The sequence below is a fragment of the Cebus imitator genome, unplaced genomic scaffold, assembly GCF_001604975.1.
Source record: "Cebus imitator isolate Cc_AM_T3 unplaced genomic scaffold, Cebus_imitator-1.0 Scaffold42, whole genome shotgun sequence".
Classification (NCBI taxonomy): Eukaryota; Metazoa; Chordata; class Mammalia; order Primates; family Cebidae; genus Cebus; species Cebus imitator.
Window position 1 is genome coordinate 18,126,793 of NW_016107357.1, and position 22,074 is coordinate 18,148,866.

At 38.5% G+C, this 22,074-nt stretch overlaps 1 protein-coding gene and 1 non-coding gene across 2 annotated transcripts in view; both read left to right on the forward strand.

Moving 5' to 3' along the window:
* Nucleotides 1-22,074, forward strand: part of RYR2 (ryanodine receptor 2) — a 787,527-nt gene that overhangs the window by 748,796 nt on the left and 16,657 nt on the right. Inside the window, exons 97-100 of the mRNA XM_037737814.1 lie at nt 3,269-3,402; nt 11,188-11,248; nt 15,352-15,498; nt 17,874-18,008. Of these exons, the coding sequence (XP_037593742.1) occupies nt 3,269-3,402; nt 11,188-11,248; nt 15,352-15,498; nt 17,874-18,008 (477 nt within the window). The remainder of the gene's footprint in view (nt 1-3,268; nt 3,403-11,187; nt 11,249-15,351; nt 15,499-17,873; nt 18,009-22,074) is intronic.
* LOC119470857 lies at nt 4,924-5,087 on the forward strand. The gene has a single exon (XR_005199828.1). It is a non-coding gene; the product is annotated as a U1 spliceosomal RNA (small nuclear RNA).

The following is a 22,074-nucleotide window of genomic DNA, read 5'->3' on the forward strand; positions in this document are numbered from 1 at the left end:
GTCTTGAACTGCTGACCTCATGATCCGCCTGCCTCAGCCTCCCAAAGTTCTGGGATTACAGGCGTGAGCCCTACTGCACCCGGCCTAAAGCCCTAACCTTGAGAGCTTCTGACCTGAGGGTCAAGCATCATTTCTGCCCTACCTGCTATACAGGATGTTAATGTGGATCCCATTTTTCTTTAATGACCGAATATACGTAAGCATGGTTGAACGCCGTAAAATGCTAAGTCATTATTTTGTAGCTCCTTTTTTCTTGCACTGCACTAGTTGCCAAACTAACTCAATTCATACACTATTTCATAATGAATTCTAGAATACCATCAGAGTAAATAGCCAGATATACCTGCTGAATGAACTGGGTTTTCCACTTTGATTTCACCAGTTCAGTGCTACTCAAATGGTGTGGTTGGCAACTGGCCTCTGAAAATGTTTTTTGGTTTTTTGAGAAGGAGTCTCACTCTATTGCCGAGGCTGGAGTGCAGTGACACAATCTCGGCTCACTGCAACCTCAACCTGCCAGGTCCAGGCGAATCTCCTGCCTCAGCCTCCTGAGTAGCTGGGACTACAGGTGGAGGCCACCACGCCCAGCTAATTTTTTGTTTTTTCAGTAGAGATGGGTTTCACCATGTTAGCCAGGATGGTCTCCATCTCCTGATCTTGTGATCCACATACCTTGGCCTCCCAAAGTGTTGGGATTTTTTTTTTCAGACAGAGTCTCACTGTGTTGCCCAGGCTGGAGTGCAGTGGTACAGTCTCAGCTCACTGCAACCTCTGCCTCCCAGGTTTAAGTGATTCTCCTGCCTCAGTCTCCCAAGTAGCCAGAATTACAGGTATCCACCACCCGACCTGGCTAATTTTTGTATTTTTATGAGAGACAGGGTTTCCCCATGTTGGCGAGGCTGGTCTTGAACTCCTGGCCTCAGGTGATCCACCTTCCTGGGCCTCCCAAAGTGCTGGGATTAGAGGCGTAAGCCACCGTGCCTGGCCTGAAAATGTTTTGTTGCCAGTTTGAGCAGAGATATAGAACTTGCACCAATAATTTATAGTAACTACATCAGTAAGCACATTGAAAAAAAATACATATATATTACTTTGTTAGAAAGAAGCAATGTGTTTGATTTTTGCATGGAGTAAGTGCAAGTTTTTTGTTCCCTTTTGACCCAGCATCTTGAGTAGCAGTGCGCTAGTGCATCTGAGCACACACAAATGAGGTGAAAGCATTTAAAGAATAATTTTTAAATAATTTTAAATAATTTGAACATTTTATTCCTATGATTTAATGGAGTAAGGAAGAAGCTTCTAAATGATTAAAGCAAGAGTTTCTCTGAAGAACACGTGATATTTAGAGTCAAATAAATAGATAAGCTACAATGGCAAATCATCCTATTTCTGGCTTTCCTGCTACCGTACCCAATTTGTTCTGCAGGGAATGTGAGAACACAGTCCATAAACAACCCCCAACTCAGATCAGCCCAGCCCATGTTTAGCACTGTGAGAATAATGCAAACAAATTGTTTTAATTAACCTAAGTGGTTCATGTTCATAGGCTGTATTGGTTTAACTTACCTGATTGTATACCTTCAGAAAAAGCAAATTTTTATTTCTCTTAATCCCTTCTTTTCATTCATGTATTTCCTTCTGCTTTCCCTCCAATCTTGTTGTTTTACATTCCATCTCCATTTCTAACCCTCATTTCTCCTGTATGACTGCTTTTTTCCCTTTTTTGCTACTAGTGGTTTCTTCTCCTGTTTGTTTTTAATTGCTTTTCCTTTTCCCTCCATTTTTTTCTTTCTTTTGTTTCTGAGACAGAGTCTTACTCTGTTGCCTAGGCTGGAGTACAGTTGCATGGTCTCAGCTCACTGCAACCCCCCTACCTCCTGAGTTTAAGAGATTCTCCTACCTTAGTCTCCCAAGTAGCTGGGATTACAGGCGTCTGCCACCATACCCGGCTAATTTTTGTATTTTTAGCAGAGACAGGGTCTCACCATGTTGGCCAAGCTGGTCTTGAACTCCTGATGTCAAATGATCCACCCACCTCGGCCTCCTAAACTGCTGGGATTACAGGCATGAACCACCATGCCCAACCTGCGTTTTCCTTGTTATGTGAGACTCAGGAGGTATATGAAGCAGAGGCTGAGAGGAGCTGTAACCCAGAGTTGGACATGCTGAGCTCAAAAGGAAGCTGTAGGCCACATCCAAGCTCTGCTTTAAAAACACAACAAATGGGCAAAGCCAGGCAAATGGAACAGAAGAGAAATAAGCCAGGAAGCTGAGGGGGACTGTTAAGAATTAGTCTAATGATGGACATGGAATCTATACTAGATGATAATTAAAATGAGGATGGTGACAAGGTTGCAGGTCCTGCTGTTACTGAAGAATTGCTGGTGTCAGGATACTCAGGGGAGTGGGGTGGAAGGATGCCACCCTGTGAAGTGCCCCCTATTGGCATGCAGAGGTCTATGCAGAAGATCATTGGTTGGGGAGTCCGGCATGGCCCGGATACTTCCTGAACCCATCTCTTACTAAGTTTAGCAGCCTTAGGCACAGTACACAAAGTCTTCTAAGATACAGTTTCTTTATCTGCAGAATAGAATATGAATAACATGAAACCTACATATTGTGACAGTCACATGGAATGAAGCATAATTTCTGGCAATAAGTATTAATTTGGTAAAGGTCATTCTCATTCTATTTCCCTCCATTTCTGATGCTTTTATTTCAGCTCATCTTCTTCCTTGGTATGTCTCCCTCCCTTGAATGAAGAGACATCTTGTTCCTCTGATAGGTATCATTTAAAATGCTGTGAATTTGTTTAGACCTTAAGCAGTGTGATCACAGAAGATGAGCCACAAATTAGATTTTAAGTGATTGTTAGGGCAAATAAACAGTAAGTATAAAAATAATTAGATGTTGCTGGGCGCGGTGGCTCACGCCTGTAATCCCAGTACTCTGGGAGGCCAAGGCGGATGGATCACAAGGTCAGGAGTTCAAGACTAGCCTTGCCTAGATGGTGAAACCCTGTCTCTACTAAAAATACCAAAAAAAAAAAAAAAAAATAGCTGAGCATGGTGGTGGGCACCTGTAATCCCAGGTACTTGGAAGGCTGAGGCAGAGAATTGCCTAAACCCAGGAGGCAGAGAGGTTGCAGTGAGTCAAGATCGCACCATTGCACTCCAGTCTGGGTGACAAAGCGAGACTCCATCTCAAAAATAATTATATACACATATAGTTGATGTTACAAACAAAATGCTTTTTCTCATACCCCAAGGTTATGGATAAGTATGGAGAGTTCTACGGCCGAGACAGAATCAGTGAATTGCTCGGCATGGACAAGGCAGCTCTGGACTTCAGTGATGCCAGAGAAAAGAAGAAGCCAAAGAAGGACAGCTCCTTTTCAGCTGTGTAAGTGTCACTTCTGCTCTGTCCTGCAGACTTAGGGGAAAACATTCATACATTCTAACTTGTGCATCGATTTCCTTTCCTTCAATGTCCAAAGAATAGATAAATGAGGAAAAAAGAATGAATATAAAGTCTACTTTTACACTTCTAGGTATTTGGAACTATGGAATGACTGGATTTGTTTCTATTAATTTTTGAAGGTGCCTTCTAATATTTACAAGAGAAAAGAAAGACTATTCATGTTCTTGATTTAATTTGCTTTTTCTGTCTTTAAATGGCCCTTAAATCTAAGTAAAACATATGCAAATACTCAATATATGACTGAAAAACTAATTTTCTTATGTTTTAGAAAAGGGAACTATGTGGCCCTTTTATTTAAAATGTTCAGAGGAACTCATATTACTTTATTATAGTTATTGTATTTTTTTGAATAGCAAAGGCTTAGTGTGACAGAAATAATATACTGTCATACTATTACTTGTAAAGTTTATTTGAAAATGAAACATTCTTTATATACTGCTTTCATGGAATGTTTTAACTATGCAGAAGATCATTGGCTGGGGAGTCAGGCATGGCCCAGATGCTTCCTGAACCCATCTCTTGCTAAGTGTAGCAACCTTAGGTACATCACAGGAAGTTTTCTAAGACACAGTTTCTTTATCTGCAGATAAAGTTGAGTTGAATTTACCTGAGTTTAAATGTGGCACACACACATATATAATATGAGTGTACAAATATATACATTCATACATTTAGCAAATTTGATCAACTGAATATCTGGAATAGAAGTAAAACATGCTTTTAAAAATGTAATTTCTTGTTGCAGTCACTTAATGATTTTGGAAGAAATACTACTTACTTTCTCAACATAATTAGGGATGTTTACTTTGAAAACATATTTATGGTTCTGTGAAGCAGTATTATTTTCTCACATAATCTGTTAGCTGGCATTAAAAAGATCATTTGGCTGGCCTATTTCATTGGTCATATGTGTTAGAGCTACTTGGGTCTGTTAAGATGAACTTGTTTTTGAATTTGTTATTGAAAAGAACTTAGATAAGCAAATATGAATTAAGGTACAAAGTATTACTTGAGTACTTTAGGAAAACAAACGTATATTTAAAGATTGGGTCACTGTATGTCAAACAAAACACAGATGGGCAGTCCTTAGGATTGCCATAAGTCCTATGTCCCTTATGTTAAAATATCACATGAAATAAGAACTAGGGTGTGATATTCAACATCTCACAAACATTTTCAGATCCTTAATAAGCAATATAGAATTAAACAGTTTTACTGAGTTAAGCATTTTCTGTGGTCATATTTGTGACTCTAGAAACAAAGTCTGAAGAAACAGAAGGAAAGTTTAGACTGTTTTTCTAGTATGACGAAATAGTGTTAAATTGGCAAAGTTTTCTACCATTATACATAGTAAATGTTTGTAAGTTTGACCCCTAGCAAAGTACCAAGAAGTTCATATGGCATTTAACCCCTCTACATACGGAGAATAAAATTAGAAGAATAATACTTACCTGGCAGGGGAGATACCATGATCATGAAGGTGGTTTTCCCAGGGCAAGGCTTATCCATTGCACTCCAGATGTGCTGACCCCTGCGATTTCCCCAAATGTGGGAAACTCGACTGCATAATTTGTGGTAATGGGGGACTGCGTTCACGCTTTCCCCTGGTCTTTAAAAAAAATTAGAAGAATAAAGTTCTGGTAAATAATGTACAACTAGGAAAAAGATTTTCATATGATGTCTCTTCAAAGATCTTTACTAAAGCATTTAGAAAGGTCAAGTTTTAAAAGATTATCCGATTTCTATATGAATGATATCTTAATGTGAACATTCAAATACAAGGATGATTTATGTATTTATTTATCAAACACATCAGGCTTAGTAGGTGCACGTTTAAATAAGTGGCCAGCTCCATTCCCAGGGATGAAATAGCTGCAAGCAGTTGGAAAGGCTGCATTCGTCTCCATTTGTGTCCTCACCACTGGGCCTGCCTTACAAGAGCTCCTGAAAGAAGCACTAAATGTGGAAAGGAACAACCAGTACCAGCTACTTCAGAAACGTACCAAATGGTAAAAAGCATCGACAAAATGAAGAAACTGTGTCAACTAACCGGCAGAACAACCAGCTAGTATCAAAATGGCAGGATCAGATTCACACATAACAATATTAACCTTAAATGTAAATGGGCTAAATGCCCCAATTAAAAGAAACAGACGACTGGCAAATTGGAGACGAAGTCAAAACCCATCAATGTGCTGTATCCAGGAAACCCATCTTGCATGTAAGGATACACAAAGGCTCAAAATAAAAGGATGGAGGAAGATTTACCAAGCAAATGGAGAGCAAAAAAAAGCAAGAGTTGCAATCCTAGTCTCTGACAAAATAGACTTTAAACCAACAAAGATCAAAATAGACAAAGAAGGGCATTACATAATGTTAAAAGGATCAATGCAACAAGAAGAGCTAATGATCCTAAATATATACGCACCCAATACAGGAGCAGCCAGATACATAAAGCAAGAACTTAACAACCTACAAAGAGACTTAGACTCCCACAAAACAATAGTGGGAGACCTTAACACTCCACTGTCAATATTAGACAGATCCATGAGACAGAAAATTAACAAGGATATCCAGGACTTGAACTCAGATCTGGACCAGACGAACCTAATAGACATCTACAAAACTCTCCAATATACATTCTTCTCAGCACCACATCACACCTACTCTAAAACTGACCACATAACTTGAAGTAAATCACTCCTCAGCAAATGCAAAAAAACTGAAATCATAACAGTCTCTCAGACCACAGTGCAATCAAATTAGAAATCATGATTTAGAACTAACTCAGAACTGCATAACTTCATGGAAACTGAACAACTGGCTCTTGAATGTTGACTGGATAAAAAATAATGAAAGGAGAAATAAAGATATTCTTCGAAACCAACAAGAACAAAGACACAACATACCAGAATCTCTGGGACACATTTAAAGCAGTGTCTAGAGGAAAATTTATAGCAATAAATGCCCATATGAGAAGCAAGGAAAGATCTAAAATCGACACCCTATCATCAAAATGAGCAAGATCAAAAAAACTCAAAAGTTAGCAGAAGACAAGAAATAACTAAGATCAGAGCATAACTGAAGGAGATAGAGACCCAAAAAAAAAAAAACCCCTTCAAAAAATCAATAAATCCAGGAGCTGGTTTATTGAAAAGATCAACAAAATAGACTGCTAGCCAGATTAATAAAAAAAAAAGAAAGAAAAGACAGAAGAATCAGATGCAATAAAAAACAACAAAGGGGATATCACCACAGATTCCACAGAAATACAAACCACCATCAGAGATTACTACAAACAACTCTATGCACACAAACCAGTAAACCTGGAAGAAATGGATAAATTCCTGGACACTTGCACCCTCCCAAGCCTAAACCAGGAAGAAGTTGAAACCCTGAATAGACCAATAACAGGCTGAAGTTGAGGCAGCAATTAATAGCCTAACAACCAAAAAAAGTGCAGGTCCAGATGGGTTCACAGTTGAATTCTACCAGACATACAAAGAGGAGCTGGTACCAATCCTTCTGAAACTATTCCAAACAATCCAAAAAGAGGGAATCCTTCCCAAATCATTTTATGAAACCAACATCATCCTGATACCAAAAGCCAGCAGAGACTCAACAAATAAAACTTCAGGCCAATATCCATGATGAACATAGATGCAAAAATCTTTAATAAAATACTGGCAAACCAAATCCAACAGCACATCAAAAAGCTTATCCATCACGATCAAGTAGGCTTCATCCTGGGGATGCAAGGCTGGTTCAACATATGCAAGTCTATAAATGTAATCCACCACATAAACAGGACCAAAGACAGAAACCACATGATTATCTCAATAGATGCGGAGAAGGCCTTTGACAAAAATCAACAGCCCTTTATGCAAAAAACTCTCAATAAACTAGTTATCGATGGAACGTATCTCAAAATAATAAAAGCTATTTACGACAAACCCATAGCCAATATCATACTGAATGGGCAAAAACTGAAAGCATTCCCTTTGAAATGTGGCACTAGACAAGGATGCCCTCTCTCGCCACTCCTATTCAATATAGTATTGGAAGTTCTAGCCAGCACAATCAGGCAAGAAAAAGAAATAGGGCCGGACGCAGTGGCTCACGCCTGTAATCCCAGCACTTTGGGAGGCCGAGGCGGGTGGATCACGAGGTCAAGAGATCGAGACCATCCTGGTCAAAATGGTGAAACCCCGTCTCTACTAAAAATACAAAAAAATTAGCTGGGCATGGTGGTGCGTGCCTGTAATCCCAGCTACTCAGGAGGCTGAAGCAGGAGAACCATTTGAACCTGGAAGGCAGAGGTTGTGGTGAGCCATTGTGTTTCTGCCCAAATGCACATTCATACAGATTCTAATACAGCCCTCTAGTTCCAATCTGTATCTTGGGCAATAAGAGCAAAACTCTGACAAGACAAGACATGACAAGACAAGACAAGACAAGAAAAAAGAAAAGAAAAGAAATAAAGGGTGTTCAGTTAGGAAAGGAGGAAGTCAAATTGTCTCTATCTGCAGATGACATGATTGTATATTTAGAAGACCCCATCCTCTCAGCCTAAAATCTCCTTAAACTGATAAGCAACTTCAGCAAAGTCTCAGGATACAAAATCAATGTGCAAAAATCACAGGCATTCCTATACATCAATAACAGACTTAAAGAGAGCCAAATCAAGAATGAATTGCCATTCACAATTGCTAAAAAGAGAATAAAATACCTAGGAATACAACTAACCAAGGATGTAAAGGACCTCTTCAAGGAGAACTACAAACTACTGCTCGAGGAAATAAGAGGACACAAACAGATGGAGAAAAATTCCATGCTCATGGTTAGGAAGAATCAATATTGTGAAAATGGTCATACTGCCCAAATTTATAGATTCAATGCTATCCCCATCAAGCTACCTATGAGCCCCTTCACAGAACTGGAAAAAACCACCTTAAACTTCATATGGAACCAAAAGAGAGCCCGCATAGCCAAGACAATTCTAAGCAAAAAGAACAAAGCTGGAGGCATCACACTACCTGACTTCAAACTATACTACAAGGCTACAGTAATCAAAACAGCATAGTACTGGTACCAAAACAGAGATATAGGCCAATGGACCAGAACAGAGGCCTCAGAGGCAATACCACACATCTATAACCATCTGATCTTTGACAAACCTGACAAAAGCAATGGGGAAAGAATTCCCTGTTTAATAAATGGTGTTGGGAAAACTGGCTAGCCATGTGCAGAAAGCAGAAACTGGACCCCTTTCTGATACCTCACACTAAAATTAACTCCAGATGGATTAAAGACTTAAACATAAGGCCTAAAACCATAAAAACCCTAAAAGAAAACCTAGGCAAAACCATTCAGGACATAGGCAAGGACTTCATGACTAAAACATCAAAAGCACTGGCAACAAAAGCCAAAATAGACAAACGGGATCTAATTAAACTCCAGAGTTTCTGTACAACAAAAGAAACAATCATTAGAGTGAACTGGCAATCAAGAGAATGGGAAAAAATTTTTGCAATCTACCCATCTGACAAAGGGCCAATATCCAGAATCTACAAATAGCTAAAACAGATTTACAAGAACAACAACAAAAAAAAAAACATTCAAAAGTGAGCAAAGGACATGAACAGACATTTTTCAAAAGATGACATTTATGAGGCCAACAAATATATGAAAAAATGCTCATCATCACTGGTCATTACAGAAATGCAAATCAAAACCACACTGAGATACTATCTCATGCCAGTTAGAATGGCGATCATTAAAAATCTGGAGATGACAGATGCCGGAGAGGATGTGGAGAAATAGGAACACTTTTACGCTGTTGGTGGGAGTGTAAATTAGTTCAACCATTGCGGAAGACAGTGTGGCGATTCCTCAAGGACCTAGAAATAGAAATTCCATTTGACCCAGCAATCCCATTACTGGGTATATATCCAAAGGATTATAAATCATTCTGTTATAAAGACACATGCACACGAATGTTCATTGCAGCACTGTTTCCAATAGCAAAGACCTGGAACCAACCCAAATGCCCATCGATGATAGACTGGACAAGGAAAATGTGGCACATATACACCATGGAATACTATGCAACCATAACAAATGATGAGTTCGTGTCCTTTGTAGGGACATGGATGAATCTGGAAACGATCATTCTCAACAAACTGACACAAGAACAGAAAAACACCACATGTTCTCACTCATAGGCAGGTGTTGAACAATGAGAACACATGGACACAGGGAGGGGAGCGTCACACACTGGTGTCTGTTGGGGGGGACTAGGGGAGGGACAGTGAGGGGTAGGGAGGTTAGGGAGGGATAACATGGGGAGAAATGCCAGATATAGGTGACAGAGGGATAGAGGCAGTAAACCACATTGCCATGTATGTACCTATGCAACAATCCTGCATGTGTTGCACATGTACCCCAGAACCTAAAGTGCAATAAATAAAATTTAAAAAAAGAAAAAAGAAAACAATATTGTAATTATGTTACATTGCATTATTTTATATCAATTCCTTAGAGTTGGAATATTGAAAGGCTGACAACGTTATAATTTCTAGCCCATAATTCAGTGACAAGTTCTGAAAAAATGAAAAGATGTATATTTTAATATATGTGTAATCTGCAAAGATCACAGATATTTACTTTTATGTATTTAGACATTCAGTGTGTGAGATATTGCGCATGGTGCTGGGGAGTTCACAGACTATTAAGAGGGGCGTATATCCACGTATATACATATACTATCACCTACAAGTGTAAGACAAAGTGAGAAATAGTAATAAGAAGAGTTGTCTACAAAATGCTGCAAGAACCAAGGAAGGGCTAAATTCCTGCCTGGAAGGAAAAGGAAACAGAGAAAGTGAATTTTCTGGAAATGAAAGCAAGTAAAACCAAAATTTAAAAGCCCTTTCATTTATAAAATAAGGTAGTTGTAAAATAAATGTGTATAGTTACGCTAGCTTTTATTAGTTGAATCAAAAAAAGTTATTCTGTTGGAATGCAATTGCAAGTGTATATGAAAGTGAAGAAACTTTTGATGTGTACACACGTTGGCCAATTTAGAATAGTTTCAAGGAATAAACGTCACATACAGCTTGGCGCAGTGGTTCACGCCTGTAATCCCAGGACTTCGGGAGGCCAAAGTGGACAGCTGAGGTCAGGAGTTCAAGACCAGCCTGGCCAACATGATGAAACCCCATGTCTATAAAAACATACAAAAATTAGCCAGGAGGGGTGTGCATGCCTGTAATCCAGCTACATGGGAGGTTGAGGCACGAGAATCACTTGAACTCAGGAGGCAGGGGTTGCAGTGAGCCAAGATAGCACCATTGCATTCTAGCCTGGGCGACAGAGTGCAACTCCATCTCAAAAAAAAAAGAGAAAGTGTTATACATAAAATGAGCTTAGCTAAGACTGATTGTAGGAAAAAGAAAGGACTAAAATAACATAAGACAAAGGTGATGGTATTTTGTTTTCCAAGATCCTCTAAAAACACATCATGAAACTCAAGGATTTAGTGTCAGAGTTGGCTCTCAGCTCCCCCGTTGGCATCTGGGAGAGAACTAGTTTCCTGAGGTTTCCAAGTCTTGTCCCACTGAATGTGAATGCCACCAGGCTCTCGCAAGCCTCTGAGTCTTTGGTTAATGTGCGTAACTACACTTTTTCTTGTTGTTGTTGTTACAGACTGAACTCTATTGATGTGAAGTATCAGATGTGGAAGCTAGGAGTTGTTTTCACTGACAACGTAAGCCTACTTCATTACCACGAAAGAAAATGTACTGTGATTAGATAAGGCTGCGGGAGTTCTGCAGATGGAAGGATGGTTATTTAGAAAATTTTTCAAATACCAATCCACTTTATACAGACCAGATCTGGAGAGAGAACCATAGAAGATATGATTAACCAGCCTATCTCTCATTCCATTTCTTTCAATAGCTGAAAGATTAAAATGAAAATATATTTACACCAGAGAAAAACTGAGATGTAGATTTGTGAGTATGTTCATTCAGGTTTTAATTGGGCAATGGCATACATCGGTCTTATAGATATTAAAAAGAAACTCCTAAATAATTTTAAAGGAACATTAATTTTGCTAAATTTAGGTTTCCCCCAAATTAAGTACATTAAATTATGGAGTTCTTTTTTTTCCTTTTTTATTAATTCTTTTACCAAAGCGCCTTTCAAAACTAAATATGGGCCCCTAATATGTATCCAAATAAAATGGAAAAAAATTACCTATTACTAAAAGCCACAAGGTGTCTCAAGATTTCCCTCTTTAATTTTAGCACTGACTTTTATAGTTAACGTTAGTTCCATTCTAATATTTAGAAGCCTATGGCAGCCCCCAAATTCTCCTGCCTGTATCCTTACCCCTTCCCTCATCCAGCCATGGGCCCAGAACTCTGGGTATCTTAGGAGTATTCTCTAAGAGCTCAAAATCATGTTGTACAAGAATCTTTTAGAACCATAAACGATTAATACACTATCGTACAACTAATTTCTTATCCAAATGGAAGCAAATCCCCTGAAGAACAAGAGGGCAACCTCAACTTTGGCTCCAGTTGGCATTTTCCATTCAAGTGGCCAGTCCATCTTAAGTTCTGCCCCAATCTTCCATGCCACAATATCTGCACAGCCACTTCAGCCCAGATGCAGCTTATCCATAATATTTATCTTGCTATGTCATTTTTTGTCCTCTAGATAATTTGGGCATGGATAGATCCAGGACAGAGTCTTTCTTCAGACCGCTTTCTGCCACCTTAGTGGGCTTTTATCCACCTGCAACTTTTTGGCTTCTGTTTGGCCAATCATCTCTCAACATGTATCCATTCTTCAGTATTACTGTGTCTCTCTGAAACACACACATGTTCAACATACTTGTTGAACTTATTGTTTCATCTGGTGAAATTCAGATGAAATTCAGAATGCCTATATTTAAATTTTAGATAACCAGAAAATAGTATTTAGCACACATATGTTGCAAATTATTTCATGGGACATTAAAACTAAACTAAAAATCATTTATTCTTTATCTCTGATTCAAATTTAACTGTGTGGCATATGTGTAAAATCCACACACGCACTTTTGGCCCAGCTTGTCACTTAGGTGCTTCCTCATCTTCTGCCCATAAATTTTCCTTTTCCTCAGTCTTTGCATTTCTTAATGGCTCATTAGATACCGCCATCTGAATGTCCCAAGGCAAACTGTCATCTTCCTTCTCCTCTGCTCCTCCCCACCACATCTAGTCTTCAGTCTACAATTTTCTCTGTTAGTATTTTTGTTCTTACTACCTAAGCTTAAATTATTCATATGGACTCCTCCTCTTCTTTCTCCCTCCAATGCACGTATCTGATTATTTGCTGAATCTTGGTCCTATGTGTGTCCTCTGTAATTCTCCCTTCCATCCTTACCAGTTTTGCTTTTTTTTTGCTCTGGGAACCTCACCCTGGGGCGTGTCCAGTAGTCTTCTAATTTAATGGCTGTGCCACTTAACAGTGTTTTTAGACAATAGCTTAACTGGAGCAAGCTCACTTCCTCATCCTCATATGTAAATTGGGGCTAAACATGCCTATTCATCAGAGATCTTGCTAAAATAAAAAAAAGAGACCATATGTGCAAATATATTGAACATTGACCAGCACTTTGTAGATGCTCCAGAAATTGTCCTAAAATGTCATTTTCACAAGCCATGATCCTCCTTGTAATACTGCAGTGGCACTCAAGTTCCTTTGGGGTACACAGGTGTCCTTTAACTTGCCCTCAAGCCTCTCCAGCACTGCCATACTTCCCCAGCTTCATCTTGCAAAACAGGAACCCACCACTCAAGCAAAATTTTCCTTCCCAAGGAAACTGCGTACTCTTATCTCAGTGTGCTTTTAAAAAAAATGCTATTTTCTTTTCTGCCACTTGACCTCTAGCTTCAGTTCCACGTGGTCCTTCAAACCCCTTTACTAGCTCAGCCTCCTCTTTCTGTTCTTTGTGAAAGATTAAGACACAGTACAGTCAAAATGAGGGTGTCCACCCCTTCCCCAAATGGGCAGTTTCTGACTCCACTAGCAAAACGGGCCTTATGCCGCAGAGACTGCAGTCCCATAAGGAACAGCAGCCACTGTGTTTTTGTTCTGCCTCAGTCACGGTCCTCCCCAAAAAGTACATTCATTTTCCAGCCTATGTGAATAATCACATTAATTATAATCCAGGAGACTTCTACAACAGTCCCAATTGTACTATAGCTTTCAGTGACACCACATAATTGGGTTTCTCCTAGACTTAATGTGACTTATGTAAAGTGAGATGCTTGGTTAATAAAACACTTCACGTAATCTCATAACGAGTAGGTCTCCGCAAACACCGATTTGGTGAGTGAATAAATGAAAAGCAAAGAAAAGGGGGGGGGGAAATGATTGGTTCTTTGGTTGGCTGTAGAGCAAGGGTTCTTCTGTACTGGGGAACAGCTGTGTCTCCTAAGTGACATTTGGCAATGAATATCTGGAGACATTTTTGGTTATCATGTCTCGGGGGAGAGGTGGGGTCGGTGCTATTGGCCTCTAGTTGATGCTGCTTGCCATCCTACCATGCACAGAACAGCACCCATAATAAAGGATTATCTGATCCAAAATATCAGTAGCGCTGGGTTGAGAAAGCTTGCTGCCAAGTAAGAAGTCAATAAATGTTTCTCTAACGGAGGATAAATAAGAACAATTACAGTTCCTAAAACACTTTAAAACAGTGTTTTCAAGGAGAATGACACTGACCATTTCAGAACTAAGTATAAATGAAATATACAAAGAACAAACTGATATAGCTAACTAGAATTATAAAAATGGATAGTGTACAAAGATGAAGTAATTGGAGTAATTAGAGTGAAATCAGAGTTGCTTTCTAATTTTTTCTAATTGACAAATAATTGTACATATTCATGGGGTACCTAGTGATGTTTTGATATATATAAAGTGGGGGCTGCAGTGGCTCAGGCCAGTTGTCCTGGCGTATGTGGAGGAGAGGCTGGGAGTTCAAGGCCAGCCTGAGCAACATAGATAACTCCTCATCTGTTAAAAAAAAAAAAAATTAGGCCGGGTGTGGTGGCTCACGCCTGTAATCCTAGTACTTTGGGGGACTGAGGAGGGTGGATCACGAGGTCAGGAGTTCAAGACTAGCCTGGCCAAGATGGTGAAACCCTGTCTCTACTAAAAATTAAAAAAAAATGAGCAGGGCGTGGTGGCATGTGCCTGTAGTCCCAGCTACACGGGAGGCTGAGTCAGAGAACTGCTTGAACCTGGGAGGTGGAGGTTGCAGTGAGCCAAGATTGCACCACTGCATTCCAGCCTGGGCAATAGAGCAAGACCCTGTCTCAAAAAAAAAAAAAAAAAATATATATATATATATATATATACACACACACACACACACACACACACAGAGAGAGAGAGAGAGAGAGAGAGAGAGAGAGAGAAAGTATAGTAATCGCATCAGGATAATTAGCATGTGCATTTTCTTTAACATTTATCATTTCTTTATGTTGGGAACATTTAATATCCTCCTTCTAGCTATTTGAAGCTATATATTATTGTGACCTGCAGTCATCCTACAGTGGCATAGAACCCTGGGACTTATTTTCCTACCTACCTATCACTTTGTATCCCTATTCCTCCCCCTCCTTGTTCTCCCCAGTCTCTAGTGTCCTCTCTCCTACTTCTTACTTCCATGGGCTTAACTGTTGAAGCTTCGACATGCGAGTAAGAACATGCAGAGTTTAACTTTCTGTTCCTGGCTCATTTTGCTTAACATACAACAATAGTCACGCCTTCTATGTTCTGACATGTTTTCCCCCTCTTTTGTCTCAATAGTCCTTCCTCTACCTAGCCTGGTATATGACGATGTCTGTTCTTGGACACTATAACAACTTTTTTTTTGCTGCTCACCTTCTTGACATTGCTATGGGATTCAAGACATTAAGAACCATCTTGTCCTCGGTAACTCACAATGGCAAACAGGTAACAGCTTGTTTTTCCCCCTTGCAGAAAATAAAAAAGCAACACATCAAACAAACATAAAATCATCCCTCAAATGTCCAGTTTGAAAGATTTTTTTGAAGGGAGGGTCTCCTAGAGCTATCCTCAAGTCTTGGCTTGACTTTGGATAAATTAATAGAAAATAATAAAAGTACATACTTTACCAGATTTTTGTGAAAATGAAATAAAAACAAATGTACATGCCTTAACCCCTGGCACATATTAAACACTCAGAAACTTAGTTGTTATTTTGTTCCTAGTGTAGTGTTTGCTCCATTTGCTATTATGGGGAACCAAAATATGTTACAGGATCCTGATGCACTCATTGTATTCATTGTAAAATATGAGATGCTGCATTTTAATGTAATATTTTTAAACTGGATATTCATGTACTCTTTTAACTTGAGCAAAAAGGATAATGTTTCATATTTGAGAAGGTCATGCTGACTTGGAAGAACACTGGTCTAGGTCCAGATAATGCACTTAGGTTCTAATGGAACCCATTTGTAATGGTAAAACTTTCCATTACCATGAAACATATCACAGAAGGATGCATTTATTAATTCATTTGCTATTTTTCAAGTGTCCACTGGGTGGTAACACATTCCATGTTCATTTTTTGGATTAACAGAATCCTTACATTTTAATGTAATTGCCTCTCTAAAAGCCTTGAACTGGGTCCACAGTTAAGTCCACATTATTTCTATCATTAGTTTTCTAAATTTCAGCTCATGATTCTTATGTATGTCACTTTAGATTCTGAGTATGACTGTGATGTGCATGGCAAGTCATGGGGCCAGTGACAAAAGGTCTGTTTATTCATCAGTCAGTTAAGAAGTTGTGTTTGAGCTCCCAGTATGTGTCAAGAACTAGTGATGCCAAATCAATGTGTGTTTCTCCATAAAAGGTCTGGCGCTGCTTTCAGTTTCTGAATTTGTGGGGTTTATTTCATTTTGAGGTGTCAAATTCTTTTTTTATTGTTTTCGTTTTCGTTTTATGATGGAGTTTTGCTGTCACCCAGGCTGGAGTGCAGTGGTGCAATCTCGGCTCACAGCAACCTCCACCTCCTGGGTTCAAGTGATTCTCCTGCCTCAGCCTCCCATATAGCTAGGATTATAGGCGCCTGCCACCACACCCAGCTAATTTTTCTATTTTTAGTAGAGACAGTGTTTCACAGTGTTGGCCAGGCTGGTCTCAAACTCCTGACCTTAGGTGATTCGCCTGCCTCGGCCTCCCAAAGTGCTGGGATTACAGGCGTGAGCCACCCTGCCTGGCCTCAAATTTTCATTTGCAGAAATATGTGGAGCTTCATAGTCCTAACAGGTAAAATATACAGAAAGTTACAGTGGCCTCGTACTTCATTTATAGAAATGAATTAAACCCTCTGTTAAGAAAACATATTTTCTCCAGATAAAGTGATTTTGTAAAGACTTAATCAGCATAGGCTTATAGTTAAGACCATATGGATGTCCTGTAATCAAAGTACACATAAAGACAATGTATGTTAGCATGGTAGAATTTCTGTGATGCAACCAGAAATACATTTTCACCAACTTGGTGAAAAGCCACATTTTTAGCATATATACATTCTACCAAAAATACAATTCTATCATACACATATATCTATTAAAAAACTAAAGTATAATTTGGAATTAAAAACAGATTACCTAGAGCTGAAAGACCTTTCAAACGGAGACTTTAATTACAGATTGAGAAAAATAGCTTTCAAAATAGTGCTGGTCATTAGCTGTGGTGTTTTTCACTTTGGTCATTGTTTACAAAGCAAGATTTCTCAGTTTTTAAAAAATATTTATAGTATACATTGTTACTGGTTGTGTGTCCCCAGATTTCAGGAGCAATACAAATTTTTATTCAGTTTTAGGATATGATTGAAAATAAAAAAATAATTTACAGTCATATCAAAAGCAAAATATGTTTTATTAAGAAAGTAAATTATTTATAGAAAATAGTCCTCACAGAATTGTGTGAACCTATTGAGTCAAGATCACACCACTACACTCCCACCTGGGTGAAAGAGTGAGACTCCGTCTCAAAAAAAAAAGAAAAAAAAATAGCCCTTATAAAACGAAGAAAGTACTTAATATCTATACTCTGCAGTAGCTGATTAAGTAGTGAAACTTTGCATAAGATAGTCTGATAACTTGATAAAGAGAATATGAAAATGAATGTCTGCACTAGGGGGCTAAGAAAGGTGAGAAATAAGTTACGGATCTCATTAGCTTCTAGTAAACACAGCGAGGTTCTCGCTAGCGCACTCCCCACCCACGTAGATGTCATATATGTCAATCGTATGTCCTCTATTTCTAACAACTGTTCCATGTCACATTGCTTTCCAGCTCGTGTTAACTGTTGGCTTATTAGCTGTTGTTGTGTACCTATATACTGTGGTGGCGTTCAATTTCTTCCGAAAATTCTACAATAAAAGTGAAGACGGTGATACGCCGGATATGAAATGTGACGATATGCTAACAGTAAGTTCATAATCTTTGATCTCATAGGAATGAAAAATTCCCCTGCTTCTGCAATTTAAATAATTGCGTATTTATTCTCTAACAGTGCAAAACAGAAAATAGTCTAAACAATAGAAAGTTGCATAGCTCTTTAGAGTCGGCAGTTTTCATTTTTAGCAGAACGTCAAGGACCTTTACTGTCACTTTTCCATACGTGATGCACAGCCTAATTATTAGTAGAATTGTTGAGTAATGCAGCTAGAGCTCGAAGGAGTAATGTCATCGCTTTAGCCTGTTGTTCACATATCCCAAGACAGCAGGTAAAATTATTTCCCAGAGAACATTTGGAAGCCTTCATTTTTTTATTCACCTTAATGACTTTAACTGAAATTACTAAATTTCAAAAATATATCTCTTCATAGAACTACTAGTTTTTTATTTTACATTGAGTATCTTGGCTTAAATGTGTTTTTTGGTCTTGGTTTTCAAAAGTCAGCAGCTGTTAAAGCTTTCATATTGCTGTGACGCTAACATTGACAAATGAGAAGTTATCATACATGAGATCTCAGATCAGGAAGGGTAACATGAGACAAAATATGTATCACTAGCTGGAAAGAGCGTATCATTCAATAAGCTGCTTACTAAAATACCTACATAATTTGTGTTGGAGATGTAGGTACAGAAGCTGACATAATGATACATAAATTACTCTAGAAAAAAATAGCCCAAAAGAGTGATGAGAGAGATTGACCAGTATTACAAAGACTAATAATTAAGATAGTTTTATACTAAAGAATGACAAATCAGTGGGACAGAATAGTTCAGAAACAGATACAAATACTCATGGAAGTTAAAAGATGATATAGGTGGCTTTTGAAGTAATGAAATTAAAAGTAATTTAATAAATGGCATTGGTACCATGGACAAGCAGCTTGGGGGAAAATAAAAATGAATACCAACCTTGCTTTTTAATTAAAAATAAATTCTAAATTGAGCATATTTCAATGAAATAAGAAGGAACAATAACAAGACAGAATTTGGTGCCTTAAATAATAGTAATACTCATTTTTACATGGAGAAGTGTCCGACTATGACATAAAACCCAGGATCCACAAAAGCATAAACACTATTTCAAAAAAGAGTAGCTATAAACAAAGTCCTAAAGACAAATGATAAACTGGGAAAAATACATTTAACACCATAAGAAAGGGCCAGTCTCCTTAATCTACCAAGTCCTTATCATGCCAATATGAAGAAACAAGCCAAAAGGAAAACAAGTAAATCACATGACGAGACAATTCACTGGAAAATTAACTCAGTGGGCTTGTAATTTTGAAAAGATGTGTAGCCTCTGTTAAAGTGAAAGAAATGCAAATTACGGCCAGGTGCCATGGCTCAGGCCTGTAATCCCAGCACTTTGGGAGGCTGAGGCGGGTGGATCATGAGGTCAGGAGTTCAAGACCAGCCTGGCCAAGATGGTGAAACCCCCGTCTCTACAAAAATACAAAAAAATTAGCTAGGCCTGCTGCCAGTAATCCTAGCTGCTTGGGAGGCTGAATCAGAGAATTGTTTGAACCTGGGAGGTGGAGGCTGCAGTGAGCCGAGATTGCACCACTGCACTCCAGCCTGGGTGACAGAGCAAGACTACATCTCAAAAAAAAGAAAAGAAAAGAAAAGAAAGAAATGCAAATTAAAACAATTGTAAAACAAGTTTTTCCCTATCAGGTTTGCAAAGTATTCACATTTGTTAAAACTCATAGCTGGTGAACTGATGGGAAAATCAGCACTTTCGTGACTCTGGTTAGGAATTTGAATTTATAACAATTTTAGAGAAGTTTTGTGATACTTATCCAATTTTTAAGTATATATATCCTTTGACAATTAATTCCACTGCTAGTAATTTACCAGAGTAATTAATTCAGAGGCTTAAAGCCTCTAAATGTTCAAGGACATTAGCTGCCCTCACAAGCTAGGAATAATCTAAATGATCATCAGTAGTGTCCTGATTAAATCAATTATAATAAATCCATAACAAGTATGCATCTGTTTAAAAATGAGAGAAATTCATATATACAGATATGGAGAGACATACAAATTACATAATTGAGGAGAGATATACAAATTACATTTTAATTATGTTTAGCTTAAAAAAAAAAAAGATCCTGATCAGTATTATGATAGGATCCTAATTGTGTGATATTATATACACACACACACACACACACACACACACACACACACACACACACAATTCATATTTTTGATACGCTAGAATATGCATAACATTTTTCTGGAGGGATTTATTCACGGACACTGTGAACAAGGCTTCCTCAAGGGGTAGGACCACAGATCACAGAAGAAAATTGTATGCTTTTCATTTTATAGACTTTAGTCCTGTCTGAATTATTGATACTATTTCTTTTTATCATATTTTTTTTTATTTTTAAAAGCCTAAAGCAGTTTTCTCCTTACCATGTTATAAAAGATAATCTGCTGGCCTGTAATCCCAGCACTTTGGGAGGTTGAGGCAAGAGGATTATAAGATCAGGAGTTCGAGACCAGCCTGACCAACATGATGAAACTCCATCTCTACTGAAAATACAAAAATTATCTGGGAGTAGTGGCGGATGCCTGTAATCTCAACTGCTCGGGGGACTGAGGCAAGAGAATTGCTTGAACACGGCTGAGGTTGTGTTGAGCTGAGATTGTGCCACTGCACTGCCCGGGCGACAGAGCAAGACTTCATCTCAAAAAATAAATAAAGAGATAATCTGCCTTCTGTTCTTCTCCAAATTAGTATAACTACATACAGGGACTGTTTCCTAGCAGGGAGGAAAGAGCAGGACATACAGGTAGCTGACGTGAGGGAATTAAAGGACAGAGGCTGAGGGGAGCTCTGCTAAAACCCCATGTTACATTTTGATCCACTGCCTGTTCTTGAACCCTTTATTTATAGCCCCAGTTTCTTATTTGTGTCAAGACATTTTTCCGTATTTAAAATTTTATCATAAATGATCATTAATATAGAGTTGCCAGTCCTTCCTCTCCTTTAAACAAATATTCTTTTATTTACTAATTTAGAGATCTTCAGACGACAAGATTGTCATTCTTTAGCTTTTCAATATTAGGCATTTTGTTCTCTTCCCAACTTTCTTTTTAATAAAAAAAAAAACTTGAGAATAAAGAACTCTCAAATGAATTGCAGGTTATTTTAAAACTGCGGCTACCTAATAGCTTGTTGACATAAAAATTAATATTCACTTTTCATAGTCAACGTTAATTTTTGAAAGCTTGGAACAGACGGGATGCTTTTGATGGAGAATGCAGGGGAGGAAAAGCTTTCAACTCATCAGTCCATACATAGTTGGCAGCAGAGCAAATCATATTGTCCATGTGAAAATCATTTATAATTTTCAGTATTTCCTGTCATTACTGCCATTCTGAGGTGTTTCGCATAGGACTTTGTGACTTCCGTGTGCTAGTGACCTATTTGTAAGACACAGAGTGTCAGAGTTGAAAGGACTCTGATGTTCATGGTTGTTCATTCATAGTTAATTATTCCACTGGAAGAAAATGCCATCCCAGTTACAAATGCACAGTCTTGTAATGTAGATTATTTATCAATTGCTTATACAGCACTTGGATATAAATTATATCATGCCAGGTATTGTCTCGAGAGCTTTACAAATATTAACTCATTAGTCTCCCAATAACTTTTTGCTGTAGGTTGGCACTGCTATTGTAGGAGATTGGTCAGGGTGGTGGGAAAAATTATAGGAAAGATGCATACCTTCTTGGAAGGCCGGGAGATTCTGCAAATGCTTCAGGAAAGGGTTATGGCTGAAGGTGGCCTAATCCTCTTACCTTGAGCTAATGGCAAAGGTCAGATGACAAGGGAGTGCAAAGGAATTGATCTAGATAAGTTTACCTATTTCTCTGGAAACAAACCTTGGATCATCCGTGTGCAGAACTGCCTCCTACTTGGGGGATCCACAGTGTTAATTACCCACAAATGGTGTTTGCTCTAGGCCTTTGTCATTAAATCTCTACTAAATAAATGTGAGCACCTCTGGCTTATTGGGGCGGC